Raw genomic sequence first — 23517 nt, 5'->3', positions numbered from 1 at the left:
CATCTTCTCCTGTTTGATTGCTCTGGATTTGGCAGAAAACTCCTTCTCTTACGACTGGCTTTTCCAAGTGTGAGGCTGTTTCTCCTCTCATGAGACAGATCCCTCTTTTAGTCCTCCAAAGCATCATGACTATCAGGTTAGGATGCTGAACAAATCTTAATGAAACACCACGGATCACAGTGTTGGGGAATCTAAACGTTTATGTTTCCTAGCCATGCTGTCAAAGCTCTGGACTTCTGATCATCTGCCATTATGGATCACTTGATACTGTTCCCCAACTATTGGCCCAGACCTGTCAAAGACTACCAGCTCAAGGAGGAAACGGTGGCGTAGAGACAGCCTTTCTTTCTTCACCCAAGACTCTTCTTCTTCTTCTTTCTCCTTCTCCTCCTCCTTCTTCATTCATGGGACAAAATTCATACCAGATCAGGCTCTTACACACAACTCACCTCTGTTTGTCTTCATGTCTCTTTAGTTGCTGCTTCTCTGCCTCCTTTTCAGATACATCATTCCCTATTGGGATAATCATGGCAGAATTCCTCAAGGTGTGGTTTGAGTTCCAGCTCTCTTATGACTTCTTACTTTTCTTAAACAATGCTTCCTAAGGCCTTTACATTGGTTACCATAAGTGACTCCCTAATGTATTTCTCTAGTCCAAACCTCTCTTTTGAGCCTTATTTCGAATCCCCTATTCTCCCTCCTGTACTTGGATGCTTCAAAAGCACGCCGCCTTCTCTATGTCTAAGAGTGAACATATGATTTCCTCCCTCCCAAATCTGCCATTCTTTTCAGCTCCTCACGGAATTTCAAATCTAATAAAAGCACAGCCTCCCAAGCTATCCATCTAGAAACCTAGAGGTCATTCTTACTCTACTTGCGAAGAGATTAGATCTCTCGTTTATCCTCCGCTGTAGTTCTCCACTGACTGGTCTAATTCACTCATTGCCTCCACTCTGTCGGACCATCCACAGCCTGGAAAACTGCCGTGCCTTTTAACTAGTTTCTGCTTCTGTTCTGGTCTCTCCAATCCATTCTCCACACTTAAGTCTGAGGCCTTTTTTCAAAACGAAAATCTTACTAATCCGCTTAAACCCTCAACATGATTTCACACACCTATGACCTACTACTAGGCTTTATGACAGGCCTTTACTTGCCTCTCTGCTGCTTCTCAGACCTCTCTCCGGCCCGGTTGGTCTGATTCTTCTTCCTCAGGCACACCCACCCCAGGGCTTCCATGAGCTCCACCTCTTCTTCCTCCTACTCATCTCCTGCTCAGCCCCCTTACTGCAGCTTAAATGCCTCTTTCTCAGAGAAGCCGCTTCCATTATTATAAGTCCTCACATCCATTATTATAAGACTTTACATCAGAAATCCCTTCCCTCTGGAAACTTCCCTCAGTTTTCATCTTTGCATTCACTGAAGCCATTATTTGATTAATGCCATTTCCTCAGAAGACCCCATGCTCCACACCAGAAGAGGGGCTAGATTTGCCCCTTGTGTTTCCCCAGCATCCAGCCTACTGCCTGGCACCTCATTGTTAGCTGGAGTTGATTCTGAATCACAGCGACCTCACATGCACAGTGGAATGGTACCACAGGGTCTCCCAAGCTGTGGCGATTCAGAAGTACATCACAGACCCGTCTTCTGGGGCATCTCTGAGTGAGTTTTAACTGCTATCCTCCTGGCTAGTACTCTGGCAGTTAACCATTGAAATGGCACCAAGGAATTCACGCCTGGCACATAAGAGATGCTAAAATGGTTACTGAATGACCAAAAGAATGAATGATTCACTGAGTGAATCGCTGTGCCTCTCAGACCTGGCAAGGCAATTATGACAGTCACTAGTACAGGAAGGGGCTTTGTAAAGCTTGTGGAAAAATAGAATGAAAAGATAATGGAAAATTTCCACTAGCCTTTTGAAGCCTCCTCATATACCCATAATTTGTTATTCACTTATAAATAGCCAAGTTCAAGTGAGACTCAAAGTTGCTTATTGTCTAAAAGGGCAAAGCCAACCCTGCTAGCTGCTCTTCATAGATGTCAGGAAGGGCCTCGGCGGTGCTTAGATTTATTGTGCCAACCAGGCTTCCAGAGGAACATGTAGGTGGAGTTTAATCAGGTCGACACTTGATTGGAGGTTGTCCGAGATAAATGCTTTCTGAGGCCGACTTCCAGTCTCTCTTTCTCCCTGGTAATCTGACCGGCATGCTGTTGCTTGAGCTAGTCCTTTGCCTCAACTGTGTGCTGCCCTACCGTGAGTCAAACCAACCCATGGATCCTGTGACCTTGCATCGCTAGAGCTTGAGGCTCTTCTAGACTTGCTGCACTATGCTCCCTAGTTACTGTACTCCCTAGTTACTTTAGACTTGGTGCACTATGCTCCATAGTTACTGAACTATGCTCCCTATGTAACTGTTGCTACCCCACCCTGCTGCCTGCAGGCTGACTTTGCCTGTCTTGCTTGAGGGCAGACTCTGCTGTCTGTTTCCTTGACCTTGGATTGGCAGTCCACAGGAGTTGAAGTACCTTCAGTATATTAGCTGCTCCACAAAAGTGAGTTGAATTGAGCCCTCTGTGCTGCTGTGTGGATCAATTAGCTGTTAAATTCCTTCTTGCTATATAAACCTCTCCATATCTATATATTCATAAGTGTCCTGGTTTTGTTTCTCTAGAGAACCTTACCTAACACCCTCTCTCAGGCCTGCCTGCCCCTCAGCCTTGTCACAGGTAGTCTGTGGCACCACAGAGTATAAGCTTGAGTGACTCGCTCACTTAAGAACACACAATAGTTTTGAGATACCTACCAGTCCAACTAAAGACATGACAAGTTTAGGTAACTGGTAAGAAACGGTAACAGATGGTGTGCATCTTTACGCAAATGGTGTTCTGCTTTGTGTTTGATATGCTGAAAAGACAAAATCATTTTTCTTAAACCACTTAGAAAGTTTCTAAGTGAACTGATGGATCCAGGTGCATGCTTGTTACTTTTAAACAGCATGTCTCCAGCTTTTAAAAGTTGTCTTACTTGGTGCCTGTTTAAAAAAATAAAATGAAAGCCTATTTTCATTGACAAAGCAATGAATACTATTAAATATCAAAAGGCAAAATAGTACCTTTGTGTGAAACACATAGATTTCATCTTTTTTAGTGATGTTGTTTATTTATATACTTCTTTCAGGAATAATTTAGGACAGATTACACACAAAAAATGTGAAATCAAGCAGGGTAGCATAAACTATGAAAGAATTAAAATTTTAAAGAAAAAAAAAAAGGGAGCAAGAGAAGCAACCATACAGGAATGAGGCCCGTTACAAGAGGACTTTTGCACACAACCCACACATGACCGGGCAAACCCTGCTGGTAGCTCACTCAACCGGCATCCTGCTCTTTCTTTGGTAGAATTCTCATTTTGCCCCAGTATGAAGGGGCTCTACTAGAAGAGGACGTCTAAGTAACTCATTAGCGTTGAAGACCCCTGGGCTGGGCACTTCATGTTAGACAGTGAGGTGGCCATTCTTTAAGACCCTGTGTGAGACCTATTACCTGTGGCTGAACAAATCTTTGCTGATGCACTTGCTCTGGGTTCTAATTTGGCTTTAATCTTGCCAGAAATCTACTCAGGAAGAAGCATCTGTTTATAAGCTCACGTCAGGGTTCATAAAAGACAACAACAGGCCAGCACATCAGGAAAACATGACTATTACTAAGATCAAGACCTAATAAGACCAGGGTTTGTCGGTACCCACTCATTTTGTCCCAATGTGTTCAAAATCCCTACTGAAAACACCAATGACCTAGTTACTGTAAGCAGCAATCTGAGTCAAATTGGGTTTCTCTGTTGACATAATTTATTATTCACCTTGCGGTTTCATTTTCTTCATCCTCTTTCAGTGAAAACCTTCTTTATTCTCTGAGTCAGGTTAAGATGCATTTAACAAGTTCATTCGGACCATGAGAACAGGAAGTTTGTTCTTCGGAAGCTAACCTTCGGTTTGAGAGACGAAGTGCGAAGCCTGTGACTGGCCAGGCCAGTGAGGAGGCAGGAACAGTGTCCAGATGGTTGTTGTATTCTTCCTTTAGAAAGAACAGTGTGCCTGCTCTGTGTCTCTTCAGGAAAAAAAAAAAGACATTTTAACACTACAGAGCAGAGGTTCTCAACCTGAGGGTTACGACCCCTTTGGGGATCGAATGATCCTTTCACAGGGGTCACCTAGACCATATTTCTGATGGTCTTAGGAACTGAGACACCGCTCCTCTATCCGTCTCCAGGAGGGTTCACCCACATGCAGATACACCCACATAATGGGTCACCATAACATGAGGAATTAGGAAGGAATTGGCATTTGGAAGGTTGAGAACCACTGCTCTAGAGAAAGGTTCTATTTTGAAAAGTATTGTTTTCCTATTTCACAATGACATAGAAGAAATCTTATTTTTAATAACTTTATTTTATCTAGGAATCATAATTCTTTCTCTGTTTTCCTGTGTACTTTTATATGGAGGGTATGAAGAACAGAACACAACATCGATAAAAAGAATGTCCCTCCTGCCTCCGCATCTTGACTTCTTTAACCCACGCATCAACTGCTTTAGATGCCAGCCCACCAGAAAAAGCCACGCTTTAGCCCCTTATTAATGTTAAGAACTTGCACATGTGGACATGTGAAAATGTGTCCTTGGAAAGGAATGTGCTCTGTACCAGGAAGTCTTTGGGAAGGCTCGAATTCTTGCCATTACTAAAAATCTGGTGATGCACCGCTAATGACTTCATCCTCAAATGATAACTAGCTGTCTGTAATCACAATCCCTGGGCACAATGATGCCAAGGAAAGAGTCACTTGGAAATAACACACAGGAGAGAGATTCTTTCTGTTTTTCAAATAAAGTGAAAGAACTGGCCCAAGTGCCGAGAGAGGCGTCACCTTGCCCACCTGGCATACCAGGAGAGAAAAGAAAACAAAACCATCACATTGGTGTTTTTGGGGTGTCGAATATAGAAATAAAACGGTCTCCAGTTAGACTTTTGCGCCCCAGCATGCCGTTCCAATTCTTCAGAATCCTGTCTTGCTAGAAAAAGGGGACAGAGCCATTCCAGTGGACGGTGGCCTCTCTCCACTTGGTTCTGATTGTCATCTCCACTGGGGAAAAGCGCCATTCTGTGCCATGCTGGTCCTCTTCCCAGTGATGGGAGTGGGTATCTGAGGGAGGAATACCTGACATTTGGATCCACATTTATGGACATTCTTCGAGAACAATCAGGTGAGTTAAGAAGGAGGGGGAAAAAACAACAACCAAAAAACAGTGGGTAGGTGTTGGCTCAGCAAACTATGTTCCTAGAAATGGTTAAGCTGAAGGGGATTCCAGGGGATGATCTGTTTAAATGCTCCTTGCAAAATACATCTGTGCTAACTGGGGTTGCTCTGTGTTTTGGGGCATGAATGTTGATAAGTCGTGTAATGCACTTAGATCATCATGATGAGGCGCCTAGAGCCAGCTGAAGGTCATAAATGCTGTCATGACACCCAGAAGAAGGAAAGGCTCAGCAGTTCTTCTAATTTGCTATGAGTACAGAGTGCATTTTAGATGTAACCTAGGTGACTACCAAGAACCGAGAGGGAGTCACAATGTGGGTTCAAGGCCTATTTGAGTGAGTACTCAACCCCTCTAATTATCAACTCACTCATGCAGTTGATAATTATTTACTGAAATCTTCCAATTATTTTATCTTCAAAAATAAATATGATAGTAACCACTTCATATAACCGTTGTGAGAATTTAATGGGACAATGTATATACACGTGTCTGCATTGTTCTTGGAACATGATGCATCTGTTGAATATGAGCTAATCATAATTATTTAAATGGTGCTTTCCTCAAAGCGTTGGGGTAGAAATTACAGCACAGTATAATGTACTATATAGTATAATGTGTTATAGCATAGTATGGTGCAGTGTGGTGTATTTTCAGACTTATTGCTCATTATCAATGTCACATGTAATTAAATAGGTTAATATATGTTTCTCATATTTAAAGAAGAGAACTAACAGCTTTACAGATAGAATGGCCACTAATATCCATCCCCAAATTTAGGCGTAGCAGTGAACATTACTTATAGCCAGGTCTGTGATGGTACATGCGAAGTACCAGACAGGAGCCTCCATAAATTGACCCAAGGTTATGTGAGATGAAGTCCTCATGTCACCACTTCGACCCCTGTGTCCAAAGGGCCAGTGTTCAGTTATATTAGGTTTAGTCGTTTTCCCCTCATGAGCCTGAAAACAGAATGGCTAGAATAGAAAGGAAATGGCCTGTTTGATTGTCTGCTTCACCAGCGGACTGGAAGAAACCCCTGGAGTTTTGTTGGGGTTGCGCCTTCTCCTTCAGTCCCGATGGCACAGCGGTTACTGCGCTCTGCTGCTAACCCAACAGGTCAGAAGTTTGAACCCATCCCTCCGTGGAGAAAGATGCAGCAGGTTACTTTCAGAAAAACCTACAACCTGAGAAATCCCGTGGGGCGGTTCTCCTTTGTCCTCTAGGATTATGGGTCAGAATTGACTCGAGGGCAATGGGTTTGGGTTCTGCTATGGGGCCTTCTCCATCACGTTGTTCGCCCAGTGGCCAGTGCCTAGTGAAAAAACAAAACCGACACCCACCAGACTCACTGCCACTGAGTCAATCCTGACTCACAGGGACCCTAGCGGACAGGGTAGCACCGCCCAATGGGATTCCAAGACTGGAATTCTTTTTTTTTTTTTGACAGGCCAGACTTTATTTGGGGCTGGAGTTTTCCACCTCAGTGGTTCTTGGCCGAGCCACTTGACATGCGCAAAAGTCCCCCCCACCAGGCAGCTGACTGTAATTCTTTATGGGGATATAAAATCTTAGATTTCTCCCAAGGAGTAGGCTGGTGGCTTCAAATTGTTGACCTTGTGGTTAGCTGCCCAACAGGTAACTACTATGCTGCTTTCTGGACTGATTTAAACAGACATGCACTAGCAGTTTGGTTACTTCTGTCACAGGATAATCATCTCATGTTTCGTTGTGGGATAGAATTGTCAATGGTTGGATACCCTACACTCTTTCTTTTTCCTAAACATTTTTCTTGGGATAAAGATAAAAGACTTTGGAAAAGACTTTTGGAAAACGTGACGTCTCCTCCTTTGTTCTTTCTCTGAGCTAAAAGTTGTGTGATTCTCTGTTCCACTTCTACAAGGCCGTACCCCCAACTCGTTCCAATCGGAAGCAGGTTTAGAATTTCCACATTACCCAACTTGGGCTCAGGCCCATGGGTTCCTCCATGAACTTCATTTCAGAAATGGAGCCTTAGCATTTTCTTGCAGAGCCAGCCTGCACAGACACACAGGTGTTCAGCATCAGCACCCACAGCCATCCCTGTGAGCCCGTGACAGCACACAGAGCCCGGAGTCTGAAATGCTCACCTACTGTCAGACGCACAGGCTGGCTCTGGGAGGGCTGGCTGCGGTAAAAGTACAGATCAAAGAGCCTTTCCATTTTCCAGTCTGATAAGAGCTGCCTGTTGGTGCTAAAAAGGACGCTATAATTTCCATTGATGTTGCACAGCCAAATAGGTAATTTGGGAGTCTTCAGCATGCTGCCCACCTACAAGGGAGGAGGAGAATGCAGACAAATGCACAGAGACATAAATACATCGTGACACAGGCTGGTACATCAGCACAATCAAAAAGCAGCTCTGAGGGTCTCCTTGTACTTAGAGCTGTGGGGTGCCCTTGGGAGTCAGACTGGAAACTAAGGCTTTGTCATGAATGGGTTTACATTCGTGAATGGTGTAGTGTGGTGTTCATGCTGCACCATCTGTCTTAATGATTTCAAAAGCTTGCTTTTTGGGGGGGAGGGGTTGGCTTCCTTGAGGGGATTGAACCACCATAGTTTGTTTGGCTTTGAAATGAGTAGAGAATAAGGGGGTAAACTGAGGATGGAAGGAAAAGGTCTGTCTTTGCCATTGATAAATATACTCAGTCTATTTTCAAGATGGGGCAATATTTCATAAAGTAGGTAGTCGGAATTCTAGCCACATTGACCATTCTGGATGTGGGAAGGGGGGCAATGTAGAGTATTTAGAATATAGAAAAAAAGCTTTTGAGATAGGAAGAGAATATATACATAAACATGTGTACACACACACACACACACATATGTACAGGTTAACACAGATGAATTGTGAAATTGTCCGTAGAGCACAGGGTACTGATTAAATAGTCCACATAATATTAAATTCAGTATTTTAATGAGCTTACTATATGGGAATTTCTTTTGTTTTCCCCAGGCAACTGCCAATGTAGCCTTGAATTCTCAGAGCTGGGAATTACATTCACGAAAACAACATCAGGGAGACTGTGTACTAAAAGGGCAGTGGGCCTGCACAGCTCAGTAGCCCCTGAAGGAATCAGGAAGTAGAGTACATTTCTATAAATGGTATCTACCATGTTGTTTAAAGAGGCAGGGAAACACACATTCACATCTATGTTTAAAGATTACCATAAAAATGAATTCACCACATTTGCTTATGCACTCATTTTGTCTTCAGTGATTGTGTCAGAAGGTGAGCATCACAGAATGCCAGGTTATTAGAACAAAGTGTTCTTGTGCTAAGGGAGTACTTGAGCCGAGGCCCATGTCTATCTGCAACCTTAGTTCTTAACATATAGATATGAATACATAGATCTAACCCCCTCTCGTTAAATATAAATATATTTGCATGTGTGCATGCCTGTAACTTGACCTCTATTACATGTCCTCTGCCTTCTGGTTCTTTCCTCTATTTCCTTTCACTGTCCTCTCATCCCACCATCATGTTTGGCCTTCATTTGGGTCTAGCAATTCCTCACTGCTACACTGCCCTTGATCAAGCCCCACTAGGCATCCTACACCCTTCTCTCCATTGATTTTAGTTCCCTTGTTGTTCCCTTGTCCCTGGGCTGGTTCCCACCTCCCCTTCCTTTCTCCCCCCTCCCCCTCTCCCGTATGCCCCAGGAACCATCTCTGAATTATTTATCTGCCTGTCTTATCTAGCTAGATATGCAGAGACATTAATAAGTGCAAAACCCAGGCAAAGACAAACAAAACAACAAAGGAAGTCAAAACCAACAAAACAAAAACAACAACTAAAAAATCCAAAGCCCAAATAACAGCAATGTAAAGAAAGCCACTGACAAAAATGGAAAAGCCTATAAACAGTTCAAGGTCTGTCTGTTGGCCTCTACGAGTGCCTTCCAATGGAGTCTGATGGGGTGCCACCCTCTGCAAATGTGGGGAAGAAAGCTGATGGTGCCCGGCTATCAAAAGTTATAGCGTCTCGGGTCTTAAAGCATTTAAGAAAAACAAGCGGCCACCTCACTGAGAAGCAACAAAGCCCACATGGAAGAAGCACACCAGCCTATGTGATCATGAGGTGTCGATTGGATTAGGTATCAGGCATCAAAGACCCAGAACAAAATCATAACCAAGGTGGATGGGGTGGGGGTGGCATGGAGTGGATACCCAAAGCCCATCTGTAGACAACTGGATATCCCCTCACTGAGGGGTCACAGGGAAGAGATGAGCCAGTCAGGGTGCAGTATAACACCAATGAAACACATAACTTTCCTCTAGTTCTTTAATGCTTCCTCACCCCACTATCATGACCTCAATTCTGCCTTACAAATCAGATTAGACCAGAACATGCACACTGCTACAGATAAAGGTCCGCAACACAGGGAGCCCAGGATAGATAAACCCCTCAGGGCCAACAATGAGAGTAGAGATACCAGGAGGATTAGGGGAAGGCAGAGGGAGAAAGGGGGAATGGAAAAAAAAATTCACATTAGAAACATTTTTTTTTCCTACTGAAAGAGATACAAGTGAGGGAGACAGAGTTGGAATCAGAGGAAAACATGGCGTGTGTGGCTACTTGTCTCTGTCAACTATGGCCCCGTAGCCATGAGACCAGAAGAACTCGATGGTTCCCGGCCACCATGGCGGAACATTTGGACCAGAGATCCTACAGCAGCATCCTCATCAAAATAGGAAAGAAACGGGCAGAAGAGAATTTCAAGTGCTCCTGGAATCCAGACTTGCTGGAGCCCTGGAGGCTGGACAGACACCGGAAACGATAGTTCTAAGCTCCCCTTTCAACCTTAAACCAGGAATATACTCTGAACCCTTCTTCAAAGCAAACAACAGCTTAGCTTAACCAGTAAAGATGATTTGTCTTGAGCCTTGTGCTCTTTTCAGGTCTGCCTATGGCCTCAAACTGACCGCAGAAACTCAGGTATTCATTACATAGACAACTTGGGGACCGCAGGTGTATGTTCATGGCAGAGGGACCCTTCAGGAAAGGAGAGTGAGAAGGGTGATGGAATCCATGTCCCCGAATTGCACATTCCAATTGCTGAATTGGGTGCCTTCTGCTGTGCATACAAGGGGGTTCAGAACATTCGTGGGGAAAGGAAAATAGGATGGAATTTTCCCACAAACTTTTTGAAGTGCAGACAACAGCAGCAAACGTTGTGTATTTCCAAAGAGGGCTGTCCCGTCTACGGAAACCACCATTAGTTCTGTCTGATGCATCAGATGAGCTCTTTTCTTTTTAAGTTTTCCCCTTTGCGCTTCCAGGAGAAGCGATCATATGGCATTTAAAGGAAATGACCGCAGCCAGTTCCTCACAAAGGACTTTTAAGCAAGCTGGAAAGCCTAGCACCTTGGTCCATCCATACTTAGGTCAAGACACGGGCTTTGCTCATCTTCTCAGACTAAACTCCCCTCCCTGAGGCGCACCGGTACCCGAGCCTCTCACGTACCCACTGTGGGGCACGTCTGCCCACTGGCACCATCAGAAATAAAACAGAGGGATGTGTCGGCAAAACAGTGGCATGTGTTCCAATTCCAGACAGCCACCCCCAGAGTCCAGATGACTCTGAATCCATTCTTGAGTTACAGAATAAACGCTGCCTCTCTTTGTCCCTCTGATGGCAGCGTCTCCTTGGGTGCTTATCTAGCTCCCCTATCAAGGTGGTTCACAATCCTGCATAAGACAGAGGCCGTGGATGAACTCAAGTTCAGAAAGCATGGGTGACTCCACTAGGAAGCTGAGGGCTGTTTGTGATAAGACGCCATTCTGAGTTCATTTGTGGTGCACATTCTGGCCGGTTTTCAATCCACAAAAGCTCCTGTAAACGACGCCGGGTGGATGGGACAGGCAGGCTCTCCAGGTTCGGGAGCACTGTTTCCGAGAATCTTTGTATTGCAGGCAAAACTCAACGGGCAGTCAGAGGAGCGGGCACCGTGAGGGTGACCCCTCACGATGGCTACTTCAAGATGCCACCGTTTTCTTTCCTGATCTGAAAGCTGCTCAAGATTTCCTTAGGGCGGGAGGAAAATAAAGAAGCCAGACAGACACACAGCGACTCCCAGCCTCCAAAGTGACCCTGCAGAAAAGCCTCCCAGGGCAGACAGATAGACGGCTAGAGTCTCCAGGGGCAAGGAAACTGCCACACATGAGCGTGGTGGTACGCTGGGCGTTCATTCCGAGACATCAGCCTTAGGATCGCAACCAAGAACTCCTCCAGTTTTAAATGCACCCTGGGAAAAAGAAAATAGAGCCCCTCCCTCCTGCCTCTAGCCAAACAACACCCTCTTCTCTGCTAGACCCACCACAATTCGTTTGATTGGGGTTTTCCATTTTCAGCATGTGTACTGCATTTGGGTAGATTCAATTTACAGCTTCCCCCCCACTACCACCAAATCAGGCTTCTAAATATATTTTATTGGTGAGAGTCCATCAATGCATAATTTGTGCACGTTGCCATGGTAAAAAGGAAATTAAATTGTGATACAGTGGTGCTATAAATAAAATACCTTTCTCCTGAAGTTCATCCTTTGTGAATACACCCAGTTGTTTGGGCACGCATGCAGAAATCAAGCCTTTCATCACATATATCTTTAAGCCCGTGTAAAATCCGAAGGACAAGAAGAAGGACAGAAACACGCTAAACAAGGATGGAGGCCGTGTAATTCTTTGTTCGATGCTGCCTAGGACGATGGTGTTTAGAATGTGCCTTTGCATAATGAGCCTGCAAGTCCCAAGGCTGCAGGGTAGTAATCTGAATGAGAGGAAAGCGCCGGGCAGGTTGGGTTTTCTTCCTGGATTCCTGGTGACGATTCCCACGCATACATGTTTATGGCCTGGCTTGCACCTCTGCTCTGTGGAATGCAGAGGCCCTATAACCCCCTGGTGGAGTTTGCAGGTCTGTCCTGATGACGTGTTTGCAGGAGGTTCATGATCGAGGGCAGGGAGTAGGGCAGCATCTTTCACCCTTGGGCTGGATTTTGCCCCATCAGACTCTTCAAAGGGCGCATGCCAACAGAGAAGAGGGCATGCCCTGCAGGGTGAGGAGCTGTGCCAGGACTGCCCACGGGGGTCAGCCCAGCAAGACCTAACTGGCTTCCTTCTCTTTTTAAAACTCAGGGGTGGTTTTCTTCTCTGTGGCAGGTGTGAAGATAATGTGAAGCTCCCAAGGCTTTCCAGATGGTGTGAGACTCCAACTGCTTTGTGTTTTCACTTAGGTATTGGAACTGCATGCTCAAACCTGTACCTTCAAATAGAAACATAACAGGGAGGCTTCAAAATAGTCCCTCGTCCGTCCTGCGGGTGGCTGGCTGAGCCCCGCCGGGCATGTCACTCTGGTGGGCTCTGAGGGGCTTGCCCTGTCATTTAATGAGAATGCAATCATTCCCCTCACCCTCCTCCAAGTCTCGCCAGCTGGGCTGTGACATTGGGACTGAAAGGCATGTGTGGGTTTTGGGTTTTTTTTTTCCGCAATCTGCAATTTTATCACAGACTCAGAAGAGGACTCCTTAGGGGAGACAGCGACAACACCAGACGAAGGTTTTCACCTCGGCCGCAGATGCTCGCTGCCACGCTGCACTATGCTGCTGCTGTTCTTTAAACAGGAATATTTCTTCTGTTCGGTTTTTATGATCAGTTCACACATCTCGTCCTTAGATCTATCGCACCCATCCTCGCAGAGGCAGGGCACAGTGTCAGGGCACAGGCTTCCGATGGAGATCAGCCTGGGTCACCGCCTTGGCTCTGCCACTGGCTGGAGGCTCCAGGCAGGTGCCTTCACCTCTTTCAGCCTGGCTTTCTCATCTCGAAAATGAACGGCCAGTCAGCAGACCCTGGACTTCAACGAACGCTGATGATAACTTTGAGTGGCGTTGAGGTTTATGTACATGCAACATCATGACCAGTCGCACATCGAGATCTGGCACATAGTAGGTGCTCTGTGCAAAGTGGCTGCGTGAATTGGTTGTCAGTGTTCCTATCCTGGAGTGGGTTCCTACTCATGACGACGCTAATGGGACAGCGTCAAATGGCTTCTTAGGGCTTCTCAGATGTACATCTTTGCAGGGGCAGACAGCTTCCTCGTGCTCCCTCGGACTGGTTGCTGAGCTCAAACTGCTAATCTGTGCTACCAGGACTCCTTCAGTAAATAAATAAAGTTTCATAGTATACTTTCTGTAATTATAACCTTTCAGGGATGATGCGGTAGTTACATAATCTGGTGTCAATTTGAGGATTAAGACTATAGGAGTGGAGTCTAGCCTGTCAATCCGGAGATAGTCAATGAGGCCTCTGTGTGGACCTGGCCTTCTCCTGAGAATTCTGGGAATTCAATTTTTCCTTCTTGGAGGCGGGAGATTCTGACTCTCTGCTCACTCCCTTGGAGATACTCTACTGACAAGACACAAGGCTGACTTCCTGCAAGACATCCCGGAGGAGAAGCCACATGGACCTACCCTGATGCAGCCAGAAGCATGGCCCTGGAGAAGCCATGTAGAGACCCCTGCCAGCGCTGAGATGCTTACAACGCCACTGGATCCAGAAGGCTTCCTACCCACTGGCCTGTGATCGTCCTGCATTTGGCATCATTGCTTGTGTTGCGTGAGTCTGAAGAGGACTTTATAGATTGGTATCAGACATATGGGCTGATATCAGACATATGGGCTTGGACCGGACTGGATTGCGATGCTTTCTTAATGTACAATTACCCTTTGTATGAAACTCTCCCTTATACACATATGAGTTTCTATGGATTTGTTTCTCTAGTCTACCCGGACTGACACAGATGGTAAGAAGTATGCATCTATCCACTGGTGGAGTTTTCACCTTCGGTGGGAAAGATGGAGCCTGGGTCACAGAGGGTGAAGCGCTGAGCTGCTAACTGGAAGGGTAGCCCAGCTGCTCCACAGAAGAAAGATGAGTCCGTCTGCTTCTACCAAGAGTCCGGCTGAGATACCCAACGGAGGGTAGAGCTACTAGCTGGAGTGGACCTGACCACAGCGAGGGGGAGAAGCAGGGTGGATTCATGGCCAATCCACGTCACGCATAGCCATTGTCCGTCTGTCAGGGGTGAGCTGTCCATGGCTCTGATGTTTTTACGGGTGCTGCTGGTGCAGTGGTTATACATTGGGCAGCTAGTCCAAAGGTCCGTCGTTCAAAACCACCAGCCACTCCCCGAGAAAAAGACAGGGCTTTCTACCCCCATACGGAGCTACAGGCTCAGAAATTCATAGGGGGCAGTTCTATCCTGTCCTGTAGGGCTGCTATGAGTCAGCATTGACGCGGTGGCACGGAGTTTGTTTTTTGGCACTCCAACAGGTGCACATCCAATGTATTCATGAATCTCAGCAGTTCAAGGAAGGAAACTAACCGCCAGTCCGTATTTGGTCTTTAATACGTTCGTTCTGAGACCCAACTCCAAGTGCAAGACAGAGACAACATAATAAACATCCTCCTGGTTTCGAGCCATTAGTGCACAATTTCAGGCAACTTTCACTGAGGGCAGGGTTCACCGGCGTCTCCCTGGGGAGTGAACACTGAGCCCAAGAAGGGAGGAGGGGAGGTCGCATCAGTCACTTTCCAGAAAGATCGAGGCATTGTGACTTGAGACCTGTGTGGCTTTTTAGAGCTAACCTGGGCGTTCCCCTCCTCTTGCCCTACTTCCGATCTGTGAGCCAGCACCTGGAGACAGATCCTGCTGGCTGCTGCATTTGGCCCTCTGCCTCATAGGAACATTCTTGTGTTTGGGGTTTTTTTTGCCTTATGCATGACCTCTTGGCCCAGTAAACATTCACTGTATTGTTGGAAGCTATCTTAGGCTCTGCAGGTAATTTCCCTTAGAGCATGACTTAGCAGCTCTTTTGGTTTGAGCTGACCAGAAAGAAATGTCAGCCAGAGGAAACGGGAGCCCTGGATCTCTGTGAATCCTCTGTGTATGTGTGTGATGTATTTTCTGGCTTAGAGTCCCCCCACCAACCCCCCTAGCAGAGTGTCTTAGTAACACTTTAGCAAACACTTATTGAATTTTAATTTATAGTAAGGTCTAAAACCTGTCCCCCAAATCTTGCAAATGGTACAAAGGCAAAGAAAGCTGCCAGTCTTTCTGACACTAATTTAAAAAAAAGAGAGAGCTCTTTCCCACCAGTTTCATTTAAATAGCTAGTTTCCCCAGGATTCACCCGCTAAACCCAGAGAGTTTGTGTTTTCCTTCCTCACAAGCAGTCGTTTTGGACAAGAGAAGGCTTAGCCGTTCTCTCCTCCTTCCCACATACATGCCAGGGCAAATTTTTGTCTGGGTACTTTCTGCACAACTGGAGATGGGGGGTGGAGGAGGGGGAGGAGGGGATGTGGCAAATATCTTAGTATGCACACAACAGTCCACCCCGCCAGGATAATTTTCTGGCCAAAAAGTGTCCGCAATAACAGGGTTGAGAAGCTCCGCCAGAAAAGAGGTGTCCGATCCTGACTGTACATCAGCATTACCTGTGGGATGCATAAAGCCCCATTACATCAGCATTACCTGTGGGATGCATAAAGCCCCATGCTCAGGTACTGCCCAGACTGTGTAAAACAGACCCTCCTGTGGTAGGACCTTCGAGTGCCATCGTTGCTTTGTAACATCCTTTGATACATGCATAAGCAAATGTAATCTGGGGCGGGGGGCCCACTGCAAAATGGCAACGCAGGACCCTTGGATATATATATATCCATATATATATATAACTTCACGAGGGTGGCAGGCAGGGCATTCAATAAGCACAGAGCCTTCTAGGTGTTGAGTCCTATACAATTGCGCAGGTCATACCCCTGTGAAGCCGACACTGCCCTCGGGGAAGCCGCAGGCACCAGCAGTATCAAAAATTCTCCAGGTATTTTCCACCTGCAGCCCGCGCTGAGCACTGAACTCACGGCTCTCTAGCCTTTACTACCTCGGCCCGCCCTATGGCAATGTTGTAGGCACTGCTGACTCCTCTGTGACTCATCTCTGTATTCCAAGAGAGAGCTTAACCAGAGCTTTTAAAATGAGTAGATGCCGAGGAGGCGCCAAAGTGTTCATGGAAAAATGCAGTTAAAAGAGAAAAGGGTTTCCACAAGCGTCTTAGCTTTCAAATGGGAGTCCGAAGACAGGTTTGCTTGCTCTTCACATCAGTCCTGTATTTGCAGGGCAGGGGTTAGGACATGTGTTAGGCAGAGTTCTTTAAAGAAACAAAACCAGGACACCTATAAATATATATATGGACAGGTTTATACAGCAAGATGGAATATAACAGCTAATTAGTCCACACAGCAGTACAGAGGGTTCATCTCAACTCACTTTCCTGGGACAGTTAATATACTAAAGGTCCTTCAACTCACTCCAGCTGCTGGTCCAAGGTCAAGGAAGGAGACAACAGAATCTGCCCTCAAGCAAGACAAGTAGAGTCGGCCAGCAGGCAGCAGATGGCAGGGCGGAGCAACACCAGTCAGTAGGAGCATGGTGAAGCAGGCCCCTCTGACGCTCTAGCGATGCCTAGCAAAGCCACACAATCTGAATGATAAACTCAAGAAATAAGTAAAATTTGAAAACACCCTTTGACACACAATATGCTATGCATCCTATAGTCAGACACTATTTTCCTGAGAGCATCAGAGGTCTGCTATGTATGTGTTGTGAGATGGTAATTTCATGAATAAGACCTTGTAGCCAGAACCCAGAGGAAAAAAGACAAAAGGAGCTGTGGCTATACAAACACGGTCTAACGTGTGAAGCTCTGAACACAGCACAGCTGCTGGGAGGTGGAACCAGGAGAGCTGAAGAGGAGGGCACATGCTGAGCCCCGGGCCTCATTGGTCTGTGGTTGAGAGAGGTTGGAGATGGTGAGACCTGGGGCATTAAAACCTCCCGAGTACATTATATCCCAACTGGAGCCTCAAGGTCAGTGGTAGCTGCTGCTCCTGTTAAGATTTACAGCCTCGGAAACCAGGGTCATTCCGAGTTGGAACTGACTTGATGGCAGCGCTTTCTTTTATTGATTTAGGGGACACCCCTGCAGTGTTGTTTTTCACACAGTCTGCTTTGCCTCATCTGGGCTCTCGGATGAAACATTTGTGACAGTATCACTGGCTTCCTGATGTCCAGTGGGCACATCTGCTTTCTTGCCCTGTTGGCTGTCTCTGTTTGCACAATCGCGTCTTCGTGAGTTCCCCGGGTTGTGCGTTTCAGCAGTTTCAGCAGCGCGCATCCCTGTTTGGTTGCTAGAGGTCGTAAGGCCCGCCCCTGAGCTGGGAAGCTGTTTGAGAGGGATTTCTCAAATGCAGTCCCTTTTCATCCCGTGAGTTTGAATCCTATGTAGAAGCTACACATCTGTTTCTATAAATGGAGGATTGAGAGGGCCCTCTGCCCCCCAGCTGGCAGAATTTACTTCTGAGCAGGGGGCCCACAGCCTGGGAGAGGCGAATATCCCTTTACCGGCCTATTTCATATACTGCTCTAAAGACTCCACTTGTGTATGTTTTGTGTCCAAGAAAATAAATAATATCAAGCATGAAGCTAGGTGGACCCAGTTGGTTCCATCTGTGCCTTTAACATCTCCCTGTATGGATGTGGTGGGTAGGACAGGATTTAACAAGAAGAAGCCAGTGAAGGAAGAATGAAGCACAGCCTTGAATGGTCATTATAGAGAGGTTACACATATGCCCCGACATTGGCATTCTGGTGACGTGGGTACAATCAGAACATACTCACCTGGGAGAGCCTGCCCCCCTCTGAGACGTCCTTGCCCCACTGCAAATAGCCAACCTCAGCACGGGCCAGGACTCCATGTAAGCCTTCTGGAGACCCTCCTTGCTGGCAGCCGTTGAAGACATTTGGACTTGCCCTTCCAGTGAGAATCAAGTTCAGGAGTGCCTAGTTCAAGACAAATATTTACAATTTAGGCAAAAAGGGAACAAAATGTAAATGTTGAAGAATAACAATGAAACTGTGATACACCTCCTAACATGGATGAACCTGGAGGGCATTGTGCCGAGTGAAACAAACAAGCAATGAAACAAAAAACCCCAAAACCCCTCACTGTCCTCAAGTTGATTCCACCTCAAGCAACCCTATAAGGCAGGATAGAACTGCCCCTGTGGGTTTCCAAGACTGGGGCTTTTTATGGGAGTAGAAAGCCTCATCTTTCTCTTGAGGAGCAGCTGGTAGCTTTGAACTGTTCACCTTGTGGTGAACAACCCAATGCACTGCCGCTACAGAGCCATGGCTTCAACCACAAAAGGAAAATATTACATGAAGCCACTGTTATCCAAAGTCGGAAAAAGGTTTTCACATGAAAAGAAATATTCTTCATGGGTACCAAAGGTGGGAGGAGGAGGGAAGGTAAATCATTAATTAAAGGATAGGCACATAGTCACCTGGGTAGAGGGGAAGGTAAGAATATACAATAAGAGAGGTCAGTAATAATATATTTTTAAAAGGATTCAAACTTCTCTTCTCTTAGAAAAACATTCAAAACGACCATACTTAGCATTGTTACCAAAATAAATGAAACCACATAATAGATAACAGAATAGAAAAACAGAAGTCATGAATATTTGGTAAAGTGGAGATAATAATGGATCGACTTTTTTTCTTGAAATGCACCCCATAACCTCCCTGTGCAACCCATTCTGATCTTATTGCCCTTCCTTCATTTATATTTACTTTAAAACTTCGGTTTCATAGCTGTGATTTAGGGCCCGATGCCAAGGAACATGCTTTCTTAGCGTGTCCTGGTGGGTCTTGTCGTCGTCTACTGCTTCGAGGATCTCAGGCATGTAGCTCTCAGAGGTAAACTAGAGAGGGCTGTCGTAGAAATGGGAAGGTTGATTCTGACAATAAAATGAGAATAGACTATTTTGACTCTTTCCAGTTAACTGGATCACTCTTTGCTTAAGGAGAAAACAAATTAGTTGCCTCTCCCTAGGTGTCAGAGTGGAACTGTGCCTGTAGGGTTTTCCATGGCTGGTTCTTGAAAGTAGATTCGTGTCTTTCTTCCCAGGTGTCTCAAGGCAGACTGGGCCAGCCAACGTCTTGGTGGCAATAGAGCCAGCTGTTAGTGCCACGCAGGGACATCTTGCTTTAGGCGAAAATAAATGTATGTGGGGAATAAGCGTAACTTAGGGTCTATAACAGAAAGGAGGTCCAGGTCTTCCCACTCACCTGCCTGCAGAGGAATCCTCCAGCAGTGGGCTGTAGCAGATGAGTGGTGGAGATGTCCAGGTCCTCCTGGAGCCTGCAGAATGGACAAAACCATCAGCTCCGAACCAGAGGTGATGATGCAGCACAGAACCTGCGTGTCCAGGAATGTTGCCTCACATAAAACAACAGCTTTTACGTGGACCAAGAATTCTATGGAAGGTTGGGAAGAGCGCCAACCTGAGCCAAGAGGGAAGACATTCAACCTCGAGGGATGAAAACACTGTGGCTGAAGTCGAGAAGGCCTAGAATTACCACGGAGGTATTAGCTATCGTGGTCGGGACATCATCTGGTGTCAATTTGGGACTTGAGAGGATTAAGAGTGAAGGGGTGGAGTCTAGTCTGTCAATTGCATTATAGCCAATGAGGCCTCTGTGTGGGCATGGCCTTCTCCTGAGGATTCTGGGAAGTTCTGTGTTCCTTTTTGGAGATGGGAGACACTGTCTCTCTCTACTCACTCCCTTGGAGACTCTTGATTGACAAGGCTGACTCCTTTGGAGACGCCCTACTGACAAGACACAAGGCACGATGCTGATAGACCCTGTGCCCTGGGAACCGGAGGAGCCACGTGGAAACCCTGCCAGTGCTGAGATGCTTCTACTGCATCCACAGACTTTGCACCCACTGGCCTGTGAGTGTCCTGCATTCGGCATCATTGCCTATGTTTCATGAGTCTGAAGAGGACTTTATAGATGGGCATCGGACATATGGGCTAATATCAGACTTATGGACTTGATCTGGACTGGACTGGGGTGTTTTCTCAATATTCAACTGCTCTTCTATAGAAAGCTCTTTCTCATACACATATGAGCCTCTATGAATTTGTTTCTCTAGGCTATCCAGACTAACACAGCTTCCAAACTGGAAACTCATTGCCGTGGACAGGGTAGAACTGCTCCAGTGGGCTTCTGAGACTGCAACTCTTTATGGGAGTAGAAAGCCTTGTCTTTCTCCTTGGAGCTGGCCGGTGGTTTGGAACCGCCAACCTTGCCATTAGCAGCCCAACGTGTAACCACTATGACACTGTGGCTCCTTTGTGATAGCTGCAGAAGTGGGGAATCTCACACGGTCCAGCATTCTGAATCGTAGGTGAACATGTTGGCCTTAGCAAGCTTTCTTCTCTACAGGGGCTGGAAGGGTTGTGTGAAGACCAGGCAGCTCCAAGAACGGATCTTCCCACCAATGTTTGAAACAAAATCAAAGCTGGTGAAAATGATTTTTATGGAATCAATAGTAACCACCAGGGATGGAGCCTTGGATTTACCAATAAAATCCAGATACCACGTTCCAGTTGAAAGGGAGGAAGCGGAGGGAATCTGCTAGGCAAATTCAACTCCAGGCTGAGAGATCAGCTCAGAAGGTTATGGGAATTGTCAGCATCCCCAAAGGGGTCATCTTTTATTGAAAAAATTAGTTTGATTGACCTATAATTAACACATCATACAATTCAATAGTTCCATCTCATTAAAAAGGACTGTGCGACCATCCCCACGATCAATTGTGGGACATTTTCTTCCTTCTTGCACCCATTGATGTAGACTTCCTGTCTCTCCCACCCTCCTCTTGCTTGCCCCCAGTAATTCTTATTTCTGTTACTGGCGTCATGTACTCTGGCTTCTCTAGACAGAGAGAAGAAAGAAATGAAATAAGGACAAAGAATAAAGCAAATGCATCCAGGAACAATGATCATATAAAATAACGAAAGACCTCGATACAAGGAAAAGCAAATGGCATGAAAATGTCAGGATAAATGGAAAGTGGGTCCAGAGGTAGCTCTAACGGCCGGGTGTTATATTCTCAGCTAAGGACAGGTGCTAAGAACCTCATTACAAGGCTCTTTGTCTCATATTACAGGTGATCACTTTCCTAAGCTGTGGGCCATGGGGATTCCCCGGGGACTCAATCCACATAGAGCTTCAAAGGGGTCATCTTGATAGATTTTCTCAAAGGGCACAGTACAATCATGGAGGTTTATTAGGAAAAATGTGTTTTTTTTTCTATAAATCATTTTGTTGGGGGCTCGTACAACTCTCATCACAAGCCATACATCCATCAATTGTGTCAGGCACATTTGTACATTTGTTGCCATCATCATTCTTAGGAGAAGGTTTTAAGAACTTTTGGATTGCTTAGGACAAAGGCCAGCAGCGCTGCAATGAGTTTCCTTTCTATCACGACAACGCGCCTGCTCATTCCTCAATTCTGTTAGGAAACCTACATCATTTGCCCTATGCCCCTTATTGTGCTCCGTCAGTTTTTTTGAAAACTCAAAACTCAAAGGATATTTTAAAGGGACACCGTTTGAGTCCCTTAAGGATGCTCAAAGGGCCGTTTTGATGTGTAAATTGAAGAGAGCAGAATTCTTCAGAAAGGGGTTGGAGAGACAGCGGCATCACCGCCAGACATAGCTGGAGGATATGTGGAGACACAGCCGCTTCGCAGTTTTATATTTTTGTTTAATAAAGATTGCTCCGATTGCATAGCAAGACTTTTTTAAAAATTACCTTCAGATAAGGAAAAATATTACTTTAGTTCACTAAATGTACAATTTAAAGGACATCAAAGTTTAGGAAGCAACTGAGATTTAAATGTGTATTGATTTCAAGGAAATATTTAAGCAAATAATAATAATGTAGAACATAAAAATGGGGTGGTGGAGTATAAAAGGTGACTTGCAGGAGCACAGTGTTAGGGCTTGCAATGAACTTTTGGGAGACTCCTGGCTCCCTCTGTGATTATTAAAAGCTTCCCTTTTCTTCAAGTTCTACAGGAAAATCCACTTCTTCTATGAAGCCTTCCCAGACTACCCTATCCAGGAGGCACCCTTCCTCCCTGGAGATTCTCTGACATGTCTTTCTATCTCATTGGGTGCCCGCCACCTGCCATCTCCTACTTGCCAGGTCTCTCTGTGCACACCTCTGGCTTCTCCCCTGGCCCTGAGTTTCTGTGAGGTCGTCGTATGAGCAACACCAAGACGAGGACTTTCCTTCTTCGGGGACATCATACAGACTTGGGATGATAATAATTTCATGGTCATGGAGATTGCACAGATCAGCTTTATCACTGCCCATGTTTACGACCACAACAGGAAGGATCCTACTTCTATATTCAAAAAGCAGGGGCAAAGGTTCCCATCAAGTGCGCTGGCCGCCCCATGACGTGACCAGATCCAGAGCAGAAAAAGGCATGCTGCCAAAGGGCATCTAGGAGAAAACACATTGCGCCCTCACTTCTAATAAGGGATCAAGCTGCCTTCCCAACACCAGACAGATGGCATCTGTGACCCTGCAGAGCCCATGGGACATTTCTGAGGGCCCATTCACCGTGTTTACCTTTCAAACGTCCTGGAGAAGAGCAGGCTGTAAAGAAACACGATGACTCCACGGCTACCTGCCCCTTGGAACTATGGGAAACAAACAAACAAAAGTGAGTTTGCCTCAGAGACAGGCACCTGTAGTAACAGTAGTTCAAACCAACCATCCACTCCTCAGGGGAAAGATGTGGCTGTCTGGTCACGGAGAGATTTATCGTCTCAGAACCCCTCCACAAGACCGCTAGGAGTTGGAATTGACTTCATGTTAGTAAGATTTTTTTTTGGTACGTATATATATACACATACACCTACATAAGGGGCTTCAGAAAGTTCATGGAAAATGACATTGTCTTTTAGTTATCTTTTTCCACCAACTTTTTGAAACCCTGTGTATGTGTCTGTGTGTGTGTGTATGCTGTGTGTGAGATTGTGTGTGTGTGTGTGTGTGTGTGTGAGCATGTGCCCTGCTGCTGTAGACGGTTAAGCATTGACTACTAGCTGATAGGTTGAGACTGGGAGATAAAGACTTGGCAAACTGCTTCTGTAAAGATTACAGCCTAGGAAGCCTTTTCTACTCTGTCCCATTGGATTGCTATGGGTCAAAATCAACTCAGTGGCCTCTAACAATA

The 23517-nt window shown here is 45.9% G+C and overlaps 1 protein-coding gene across 1 annotated transcript in view; it reads right to left on the bottom strand.

Moving 5' to 3' along the window:
• Nucleotides 1-5067: 5067 nt before the first annotated feature.
• Nucleotides 5068-23517, bottom strand: part of MINDY4B (MINDY family member 4B) — a 40470-nt gene continuing 22020 nt past the window's right edge. The window contains exons 8-12 of the mRNA XM_030886974.1: nucleotides 22908-22978; nucleotides 19539-19611; nucleotides 18087-18248; nucleotides 7440-7620; nucleotides 5068-5198 (exon numbers count right to left, since the gene is read on the bottom strand). Of these exons, the coding sequence (XP_030742834.1) occupies nucleotides 5068-5198; nucleotides 7440-7620; nucleotides 18087-18248; nucleotides 19539-19611; nucleotides 22908-22978 (618 nt within the window). The remainder of the gene's footprint in view (nucleotides 5199-7439; nucleotides 7621-18086; nucleotides 18249-19538; nucleotides 19612-22907; nucleotides 22979-23517) is intronic.

This window comes from Echinops telfairi, unplaced genomic scaffold (genome assembly GCF_000313985.2).
Source record: "Echinops telfairi isolate 266 unplaced genomic scaffold, ASM31398v2 ScPeMD7_4225;HRSCAF=4972, whole genome shotgun sequence".
Classification (NCBI taxonomy): domain Eukaryota; kingdom Metazoa; phylum Chordata; class Mammalia; order Afrosoricida; family Tenrecidae; genus Echinops; species Echinops telfairi.
The sequence above is the reverse complement of the archived record's forward strand: the minus strand, read 5'-3'. Positions and strand labels throughout refer to the sequence as shown.